Genomic DNA, 11488 nt, shown 5'->3' on the forward strand with positions numbered 1-11488 from the left:
TATCATGAGACTGACTGTGTCCTTGATGGTAGTGAGTGAATTAACAAGGCAGATATTGATCTTTTGCTGCGAGTTTCCTCTGTAGCTTTTTGATGGTGATTTAGAGAGTGAGAGAGAGACAATTGGGGAGAGAGACGGAGAGAGGGCGATCAATAGTGTTTGCAGGTTTGCTGTATGGAGAAAGGTGACAGGCAGCGAGAAGGGCATGAACGAGGCGTCAGATTGATCGGCAGCAAAATGCGACAAGCTGATTTAAGTTTACCTTGACGTGCATGATTACACATGCAAGGTTGTCAGTGATTTTGCTATTATGTGACAGAATCAGCATCTTGTACATTCACTTAAATATCTCTGAGAATATTTGATTTTGGCTGGATCAATCAGATATCCGAGAACATCAAAAATGTTCCCACTTTGTCCTGTTCAGGCCTGAAAGACTTGAAAGCCATTTAGCACATTAGCAAAGAGGTTAGGCACCAGCTTGGAATAAACCAGAGCGAATGACAGATGATGTTTGAGAGAGATGGATGGTGAAGAAAGGTTATTTTAGCTCACGACAGCCTCATCAACCAACACACAGTTATAGGCACTGTTTCTTCTTTGGGATTTCTCAAGAACAATAGAGATTTTAGATACACCAGAACTATTAAAGCTGCTATAATGAATAATTTTATATCAATAATAGATCAAATTACTTCATGTAATATGAGGGGGGTCACTTTTAACTTCAAACGGAAGAAGAATTACCATCTGGCACTGCAGTTAGCCTCAGCCACAGGGAACTATAGTATGTTTTAGCATCTTTAAGCTGATGGTTTGGGGTCATTCTCACCATTTTGGTGCATCTCAGCATACTAAACTACCAACTGTCTAATACACTCGGATTACCACACAGGCTGTATGGATTGTAGCTGCTGCTACTGAGGAAATGTAAGCACTGGACCAGGGACAGTTGTGAGAGTCCACCAGCCCACACACAATGACAGGGCTACCTTTTAGAATAATGCAGCTAACGTTACCTAGCGAATATTAACAGGTTTAACGACAGAGTCCACCTGTCCGGGATCAGACCCGCGGCGCAAAAAAGACTGAATGTGGGTATCGTATAAGTGGAGAAGTTTCAATACTACTTGGAACTGGATTATAGCAGTCAGCACCTGAAAGGTATTGGGTCCTGATACCCAAACCTATTCTTGCCTCTCTCATCAGCATTGTTCAAGCCACAGCAGGAGGCTCTAAAAACAGACTAAACACTACTTTCCAAACATCAAACAGCAGACAGACAATGTTAGAAACTAGCAACTGAATATAGTGGAGCATTTACCAGCTAAAAAGCTTGAGTTGGTCGCGACCAAAGCAGTGCTAAAAGACAACGGATATTGCTGCTTTTTTCAAATGGCCAGAAACACAGCGACAAAATAAATATTTTTTACTGAAAGCACTAATAGAAATGCCTGGATAAGAATACAGAGCATCTCCTACTGGTGATGTCATGAATGTTTACTTCTTTAATATATGCTAAAAAAAATGCTCAATCAAAGTGACACTATCTGTTCCTTGCATGAGAAACACTCAGCCATTCATCCAACCAGTAATTATTCTTGACCTTCATAATCTGACCCTGCCTCTGTCCCTGACACAAGTAAGAAGAGAGCTTTGACATTTGCTGGTCTTTGTCAATAGGTCACGATGAAAGCGCAGACGCAGAAAGGCGGGGTTGCATGGACATTTATTGATCTGGCTGTCTCGCGGTTAGCTGTACAGATAGATGATAGGCACAGGAGGAGGAAAAGACTGAGCTGTTTTCCAGGAAGTACAACAAAGGAACGCTTTGTGAGGCGCTCGTGTGTGTCCATCCATCTAGTGCTGTCCATTCAACCCAGTGAAGATGGCAGGGTAATTCACTTAGCTTCCACTGTGGATGGCCATTATCTCTGGGTGGTGTGCCTGTCTGCGTATGTGTTCTGCCATGATATCATCATGGCACTCACTTAAGTATATATCACAGCTGATTGATATCTGCCGTCTGGCAATAATTGCTAAATTGTGGACCTTTTAAGGCTGTTTGGCTGTGCACTCTTTGCTCAGCAACACAACTTCTCTCACAATTAATCTAAATTCTCACTTTAGCAGTGAACTCAAAACAATCACAGCTGTACAGATGCTCTTGTTGTCAAAGCTCCAGTACATCAACTAGGCTACACTGCAAATTTAGAGCAAAACAACTTAACTGATGGCAATCAATGCATTTTAAAAGCACACTGTATTATGCAGAGTTGTCCGTGACTCTTTGTAAACATGCCTTCCAGAAAGTGAAAGTAGAAGCCAACCATGAATTGAATCTCATTTTGTGTTTCACCTTGCAAAATTTGCACATTTTCAGCTCTGTCTCTTGGATGCCTGCTTCTTATAGTCTGGCACCTAATTGCTACCTTTTTATAAAGCCTTAATGAGTGTAATGAGTGCCCAACCAATTTGGGATTTTTGAAACTGAAATTGATACCGATATTAGAGAGAAAAATTAGTATATTGAATTTTTGAGCCAGAATAAAAATAGACTTTTCTATGTGGTTTGTCTTCTGATTTGGCACCAATATGACCATGGAAAGATACTCAGAAGGCTGCTTTCTTTAGAAAATGACTGTACTGAAGAAAACTTGACATTATAACACACTGTCAACAAATTCTAGAAATGAACAAATGGCTGGTTTTGCTAGATGCCTGGCTTGTCTTTGCTTTGCAGGTATTTGCAGACAAGTACAACATCTTAGGAGACGTAGTCCCACACTGTTTCAGTCATCTGTGGGCAATAAGAGTGAAAAAAACATTTTATTTGAGCTGTTCCTTTTAACTCATCATATATTTTACATATAATATTGATCCGAAAAGTAACTAGCAACTATAGTTGTGAAATAAATGTAGTTGAATAAAATGTACTGCTATAGCGGAGTAGAAGTATAGTGTAGCCAAAAATGGAAATACTGAGATAAAGTACAAGTACCTCTAAATTTAACCAAAGTACAGTACTTGAGTAAATGTGACTGACTTAGTTACTTTCCACCACTGCTCTCTACTAAACCAGCCAGCTACATGATTGATGCTACACACTTGTTGCTATTCTAAACCATTATTTCACTGAACACATTTAAATTTTTGTAAATGCGACAACTGTAGTTGTTGGGCTGGGTTTTGTACCAAACTTTGAGGCCTGAACAAAACAGTCTGGTGTGAATACATGCTTGTTCATTAGCTTCCACTTGTCTGTCATGGTACAAAGGAGCTATGTGATTAGCTAGTTAGTAGGGTTGGGTACCGTTCATAATTGAACTGATACGGTACCAGTACCGGTATCTGGAATTCGGTACCGGTATCAAATGGTACCTTATTTCAGTACTTTTTAACCCTATGGGCCATAGGCCTTTTTGGGGTATTTTTACTGCCTTTACTTTTAAGCTCATATCACAGTCATTATAAAGGCTACATACACATGTTATATCTTGTTTTTTTTTTTCAATGAAAAAAACAAATCTGTGTTACTAAATTCTTACATTTTTACATGTATCTCACCATAGCAAGTTGGAAGTTGACATATTCTGCCATATATGAAGAGGGGAGACTCTCTGGAATCTGGCAATATAAGAACCATGATGGTGGGACATTCTGTCACTTCACAGCTGTCCAAAACATGTGGTTTGTGCCAGGCGGACATGATTGCCAGTATTTTTTCATTATTGCAAGAAATTCCACTGACTTATTCACAAGTCAAAAATGTGTTTTATCTGAAAGAAACATGCAATATTTACATCTAAGATCATAGAAAAATAGTCAACCAAGTGCAATGATGTCCTCCAAGATATTTGTTTTTCAGTTTCAGTTATATATTGGGGAGACATTTTGGGCATTGGTGGGGGGGCACGTGTCTCCCTCAGTGTATATGGTGACTACTGCCCTGTCAGCATGCACAATTAGGCTGCAGTTGTCTGGGTGTGCAAAGATGAAGTGCGCTTGTCTTGTCATACAAAGTTTGATGGAGTGTCAACTGGACAATATGGAGATACTTGCATCTTGAAAGCCGGACTACAAATGTGGATAGACAGGGAGAAACACACGCAAGCCTAAGACGTGGTAAGATACGATATTCCTCATTATACGAAGTGACTGATAAAAAGATCTGTATAATGGATTGTAAAGAAATTCGTCAGGTTTTTATTTTGTAGACAATAGATCTGGATTTATAGCGTGATGGGATGACAGCACCATGATGTGTGTGGTCCTGCGCTTTCATGTGATATGCGTGGCATTTCTGTGTGAGCCTGCGTTTGTGAGTAATCCATCCAACAGTAATGTGTGTGCAAAACTGTATGAAAGCTCTGTTGTACATCATTTTATTGTAACTTTTATCAATTTTTTTCATTGGATTACCGACAAGTTGTTCCTTGTCGTAAAGCTACAGTTCTGCTGTTTCCGCTGATATGCGTGGCTTCTTGCTATGACGGAGAAAATCCACAGAGAAGAAAGGGTGTGAATTTGGACGCACTATGCGTTGTTCGGGCCCATAGTCTAAACTTCTCAGTTTCAACATTTTGTTGAGAACATTTAGGAACAGTGCTGCACGTGAACTTTTGTCTGCACATTTTTTTTGTCGCCATTGGTGCTGAGTCTGAGGTGCAAGTCATGCACTCTCGCTCCGCCTCCACCTCAGGTACTGAAATTTGGCACCGATTCATTTTAAGTGAATCAGTACTCGGTAGTACCGACGTGAATTGGTACCAAGTACAAAAAGTACAGAGTTTCGGTATCCAACCCTACTAGTTAGCTAATATAGCAAATGAGTAACATTACAATAAGCTTGTTGTGAAGTTGATTAAAAAAAAATGGGGACATTGTTTGTTAACTTTCAAGCATCACAGCTAACCAACTAGATAACAATGTAGCTCTGATGCTTAAATTTCAATCTGCGTCATGACTGTACTGACAAACTATAGATGGCTAACACTAGCTACCTTGCTAACATAGCAAACAGATAAATGTGATAAGCATGAGTGACGTGGACGCTTTTCAAGGAAAATGTTAACATTAAAGGGAAAATGGTGGTGTCATTGTTTATTAACTTTCCAATATATATTTCACAAACTAGCTGACAACTTACCATGAAGAGACTGCTCCACTCCGCTCCGCTGGCGTCTGATCAGCTGTGAGTGTGAAACTCTCTGCTAACATTACAAGAGGATGGGCCACACAGTGCTAAGAGCATTGTATACAATGGAGTCGGAGCGCACTTTGCTGGATAAATCACCCCAAGCATTGTTTTCAGCAATATATGTTCTGGAAAAAATGTTTTCATGTCCACGCATATCAGAAAATGTATACCCCAATAATGATCTATCTGTGATAGGTGCATAACTATAATATCAGGCTTTTTGGCTTCATTTTTTTGAATCTATCCTTTTCAAAAATTTAATCAGAAAGTTTTTAGTTGTGCTATTTAAATATTTGCAAAGGCTCACTCCACAGCATTCAAATGCACATCTTGCAGACGAAACAGCTGAGGTAAAAGCAAAACTTACTGAAAACAGAGTTTGGTTATCAGGCAGTCAGAACAGGTGGTCCAGTGTGGCCAAGCAGGTGGGCAACAAAGCAGGTAAGGGGTCATTATCAAAGCAGGCAGGAACAGGAGGACAAAAAGGCTGGAACACTTTAGCAGCACAGATGGCAGCAAACAATAACTGAAGGCCAGGTATGCTGGGGAGCTGATGAGGGAATGTGGAGCAGGTGTGCAGGTGGGTGTGGGGGGACAGTTGATGTTGAAAGGTGGCAACACACTGAGGACAACTGCTGGACAGGGAGTGAACTGCATGTTCTGAAATGACAGCAGGCATTAGGGACTGTATGAAAGTTACTAGGGGGGAGAGGTTGTCAGAAAAGGGGGAGTGATTTCTATGGCTTCATGGCTTTATTTTCTCCGAATAATCACATAAGGAGCTGATCGGACCAATATGTTTGCTTTGAAAAATAGCACACCTGTGATTGAACATTAACTCAAACAAAGAGTGCTTTATTTTTCAATTTCCTGTACACTTGCTGTGCAATTCTGCTTTATAACAGAGTGCAGGACTGGAATAAAAGTGTCACATAAATATAATATGATGCATGTTCAGCATCACATATTGCCAATTGCTTTACTTATCAGTGTCGTGAGATGAAACATGTTGACTGTGGTTGTCTGTAGTTGTCAGTCCACGATGAAATGTAGAACCACTTAAATCATCTTTTCTTTAACAACAACACTTTGTTAGCATGGCATTTTGTTTGCCAAACACTTTGGTGAGACTTATTGTGAAAATGTATGTTCTATCAAGAGACCAAGGCTGCGTTGCAACAACAAAGATTAATTTAAACCTGATTAAATGATACTATCAAGTTGTATCAAATTTTAAAACTAGCATAAAATCAAAAAAGATTAAATTTTAACATCTCTTTAAACATTAAACTTGCTCTTGAGGAGGTTTAACTTTTAAAATGGCTGCCTTTTCCAGATGGATTGAGCAAAATAGTACTGCTTCGAAGCGAGTTAAGGGACAGAGTTAACCCAATTGAGTTTTATGATTGTGCTGAACTTCTTTCAAGATACTGGTTCAGCAAGAAAACTGTTGTGAAGCTTCACAGGGAGATTGGCGCAACTGTTAAACATGGCAGTGAAAGAAAGAGAAGTTACAACTCTCTGCCAGTTGCTGCCAGGCAGTCTCCCTTTTCCATACTGTGCTGTTGTCCTTTTTTGTTTGTTTTAAACTTCTATTATTTGGCAGTTTTGCTCCATTAATTCTTCCAGCAAGTTCTTTCTCAAAAAAGGAGAAATTGGAGCTTCCTGCCAAGTCATCATGGGTAACATTACTGTTAGGCTAACTGACTTTTTAGCTAGCACTGTGGAATTTTGTTAAGGAATAAAGAGCAGCTGAAAGTTAAATTACTTATTTTATTTTGGGTAAGCAAGCATCTCCATATTGATTGAACTCTATTTAATTTTAGTTTGCATCAATAAACGTGGATTTTCTAAATGGCGATTAGCTTTAATTGTGCAACAAAACCCTGCTTAAATTTTAAATCTGGATTGAGGCATTTTAAACCTTGTTTTCCAAAACTCTGATTAGAACTAATCTTAGATTAAATTAATCTACGCAAATGTTTAAATCAGGGCACGTCATCTTGATTTCTCTATACCGATGTATTATATCAAGACACAGGGTGGAGGGTGTTACAGTTACAAAGTTAAAGGTATCATTTTTACTTACTGGACTGCTAAATAACATTTTTTGTGTTTGAGGAATTTAAGAGAGAAGTCACAGATACAAGAAAAAGGGGGAAAACTGAAAGGTTCATCTGTCTCCCCACAAAAATAACGTTCATACAGGCCCTGAGTAACTGACAAGAGTCACACAGAGCAAGAAAGATTGATAATTATTTGTGGTTATTACCAGTTTTTCCTACTGTGTTGTAGCAAAAAAGGGTCTTAATAAAACTGTGGAGGGCTTCTTGGTTTATTAATAAAAAGAGAAATTAGTCACTCACTCAAATTTGGTATTTCACCAGGTGAGATACGCCAGTGTGTTTCTTGGCACTGCTTTTGTCAAAACAAATAGTCCAAACTTGCCTTCACCTAATCACACACACTCACTCAGGTACTGAGAAACCCACAAACCGTAAGGGATCTGATTTTTGGGAGCTCATCCAGCTCATCACAGCGGTCTGTGCTCTTCTCAGCCAAATTCAGTCCACAGAGACTTACTCACAAGGAGAGAAAATCGAATGGAAAACACTGCTGTACACCAGCAGGGTAACAGGTAGTCCAAGAAAGAGGCATCAACAAGTTATTAGAGTGCATATAGGGAAAAAGGGAAAGTGATCACTCTTGTTGTAGGGTTTGAAAGAGAATTTTCCAGAGCAATATTGCTGCAGAATGTCCTTGAATCTGATTTCTTTATTTAGCTGTTGAATGAAAGCTCCCGGAAAATAAACTGCAGCCCTGAGGAATGAAAGAAATAAAATGTTCAGCTTTTTATTTGGGCTTTATATTTGGTTGCTGTCTCTGACATCGTAAGGTCACAGTGATCTTTGCGCACAAGATGAACGTTTTCAATTTCCCTTTTATCTATGTTGTGTTCCTTTTGAAAAACTTTTTGAAAATGGCTGAAATTCTCCCGGCGCTGACTCCTTCAGTCACCTCGCTGTTATGCCGGTCATCTCTGAACTCAATAGATAAGAGCGGAAAGCTGTGTTTGTTGGTTGAAAGGTTTGCGCGCAGCTGGGTTACAGCAATTTTTTGAAGCGTTGTTCGTGGCAGATCAGAGTGATCCAGATACACGAAAGGTGCTGGAGACGAAAAAAACTCATTACCAGAGGTAGGCAGGAGCAAATTGGTGTGACAAAAACAAAAATAATTTCACATCTGCAGGATATTAAATGCTTTACCTGCTAGGTTTGCATTGATTTCTGTGTCATTATTCTCTAACACCCTCAGACGCACTCGATGATGTTTTTCATTTAAACCCTAATCACACTCTCTGTTCGCTCTATAGACTTCCAGTGCTGTGGTATATCTTCCTGCTCATATTTCTTTTTTAACTGCGGCCGGATATGAGAAATTTGATGTATAGTTTCATCCTCCCTCACTGTGTTGAAGATGTGGCTCATGGTGTTTTGTCAGACAGTTTCTTCAACCTTTGGATCATTCACTGCACACATCCAAACTAAATACTGAATGCTGGCGCCATTCAGTCTAAGACGTTGTTTTAAAACAAAATGCTGGGGCTGTTTGACTAAAATAAAATTCATATTATCTGTGCAAATATGGCTGGGAAGATATGTGTATCCCAATTCAACATGATACTTGGGTGCTGACTGGATATCTATTACGATTTTTAAGCACTGTAATTCAATGTTATGATTTATTGTAATTTTTGTTTTACTTATTTAACACTAGATCATGGGAAAAAGTTAAATACCCTGCTGTTTCTCTCTCTATGTTTATCAGACCACAAATGAGACAACAATTAGCTAACCAGCCACCCTGCGGTTCCTCAGTTTCACTCCCCGCTGCTAGGAGATTATTTTCCAAGAGGAGCGCAGGTGGCCTAATCTGTGTAACAGCAGCAACATAAAGTTTGTTCATACCATGGTTTGGAATTCTGTCCTCAGACCATCCACCATTTTCTGCTTTCTTGCTTTGGCTTTGTTTTTCTTGAAAGGGATATGATGTCACCTTGCTTTTAGACCACAATAAATTTGAATTATATTAACCAAAGCATTATAAAATTGTTTTTGAAAAATCGTAAAAACAAAATCGCAATATTTAATGAATTGTTTTTCCCACTCCTACATGCAAAGGTCAAAAAGTAGGTCTTTATGCTAAGCTAAACCTACTGTAAACGGCTGTAGCTTCATATTTAGCATTCAGACATGAGAGTGGTTTCGATTGTCTCCTAACTTTTGGAAATAAAAAGTAATTAGTGTATGTCCCAATATGTTGAATTACTCCGTTAAGTCAAAGAAAGGCATTCTGGACGTGTCCTTGAGCTCATGTACCTACGACACACATCGTCTTATGTATCTGCTTTATCTGTTTCTGCAGGAATTTCTACTACATCACCATGCTACGGGACCCTGTATCACGCTACCTCAGTGAGTGGAAGCATGTGCAGCGTGGGGCCACTTGGAAAACCGCCCTTCACATGTGTGATGGCCGCCCGCCTACTCAGGACGAGCTCCCAGCCTGCTACAGCGGTGAAGACTGGACAGGCGTGCCCCTGGTGGACTTCATGAGCTGCCCTTCTAACCTTGCCAACAACCGGCAGGTCCGCATGCTGGCGGACCTCAGCCTGGTGGGCTGTTACAACATGTCGTCCCAGAGCGAGCTGGAGCGAGGCCGTGTCCTGCTTGCCAGCGCCAAAGCCAACCTGCGCAACATGGCTTTCTATGGCCTGACAGAGTTCCAGCGCAAGACGCAGTACCTATTCGAGCGGACGTTCGGCCTGCGATTCATCCGGGCCTTCACGCAGATCAACAGCACGCGCGCCGCCAGCGTGGGAATCAGCGAGAAGGTGCGGTGGCGCATTGAAGGGCTGAATGCCCTCGATATGGAGCTGTACGAGTACGCCAAGGAGCTCTTCCTTCGGCGCTACCAGTACAACCGGCAGAGGCAGCACCAGGAGGAGCGTCTGAGGAGGTGGCAGGAGAGGCAGCAGAGGCAGCGGCTGCACAGGACCTATCTGGCTGAGCTGTGGAGACTAGGAGGAGGAGGAGGAGGATTGGAGGAGGAAGAGGAGCAGATGAAGGGGCTAGAGGAGGTAGCCACGACAGAGGACTACAGCAGCCAGGTGGTGAGGTGGTGAGCAGGACACGGGGACTAAAAACCAATGAACTGACTGATCGCTGTTTGATTCATTGTGCTTTACTCTCCTCCCTGTCGCTCCTCTGCTGTGAATCTGCCAAAACCTCCTGCCCTCATAGCCTCATAGCTCTCTGTTGGACTGCCGAACGGTGTCTTAATATTTATGATGGATGTATTTGTCATGGCAACATAAACGTTTTGTATTTTGTTTTTTCTCATGGCTATTTTTGGCACTGCAGTTGTGAAATGTATTTATTTATTCATTAGCAAGTGCTTTGAATGTCCTCAAAGCGGTGAAAACGTTTCCTAAATTTCGCTAATAATTAGTAAAAAAAATAATGCTTCATGAGGAAGGCCAATTTTAGTCTATTTTAAAAATGGTGAATGACTTGAAGGATCCTCTGTGTCATGTTTGTGATCTAGCGCCGTGTTGATCAGTGAAATCTTGTAGTTACTCTGTGGTGTTTGGCTTCATAAGAATATCAAAGCACAAACTTGGCAATAGTCTGCAGTGTGTTTTTTTCCCTCTCTGACTGATTAAGCTGCAATATACAGAACGGCAATCTCTCGCAGGAAATGTGTTCAATAAAAAATATGCAGCATCCAGTGATGTAAATTTGTCCTTGATGGACTCTCTCTGGTACGCATGTGTACATGAACGTGTTCTACCTTGATCCTTTTTCACAGCATGTTCTCACCATAAAAATCTGAAATCTTCATGCGGTGTGCCAACTTCTTCTATATCCTCGCACGCACAGACACACTGACGCACACTGATGAGGCTTTTTTTTTTCCTCGAAAAGGAGAGAGGAGAGCTGTGGGCCTGAAAGACAGGCTGTCAGAGCCAGTTTCAGCGCTCTTACATCACAGACAGGGAACATTGGTATTTCCACCATTAGTGCATTGATCACAAGCTCTTCGCGTCCAAATTGATCATTTAAAGTTCAATTGACCATGACTCTAGTGCAGCAGAAAATAGAGGAAACCAATTGGCTTGCTGAATGCTTTCTCCTCCATAATCTGACAAACATACAGTACTTCGCTCCATTTGCACTCTGCTAGAAAAACAATCTATTTCAACACATTTCTACAGACGTGCCTTTG

At 40.7% G+C, this 11488-nt stretch overlaps 1 protein-coding gene across 1 annotated transcript in view; it reads left to right on the top strand.

Annotated features, from left to right (window-relative positions):
* Positions 1 to 11076, top strand: part of LOC125884789 (heparan-sulfate 6-O-sulfotransferase 3-B-like) — a 32261-nt gene extending 21185 nt beyond the window's left edge. Inside the window, exon 2 of the mRNA XM_049569986.1 lies at positions 9626 to 11076. Within this exon, the coding sequence (XP_049425943.1) occupies positions 9626 to 10385 (760 nt within the window). The 3' untranslated portion in view covers positions 10386 to 11076. The remainder of the gene's footprint in view (positions 1 to 9625) is intronic.
* The last annotated feature ends 412 nt before the right edge of the window (positions 11077 to 11488 follow it).

The sequence above is a fragment of the Epinephelus fuscoguttatus genome, linkage group LG24 (genome assembly GCF_011397635.1).
Source record: "Epinephelus fuscoguttatus linkage group LG24, E.fuscoguttatus.final_Chr_v1".
Classification (NCBI taxonomy): Eukaryota; Metazoa; Chordata; class Actinopteri; order Perciformes; family Serranidae; genus Epinephelus; species Epinephelus fuscoguttatus.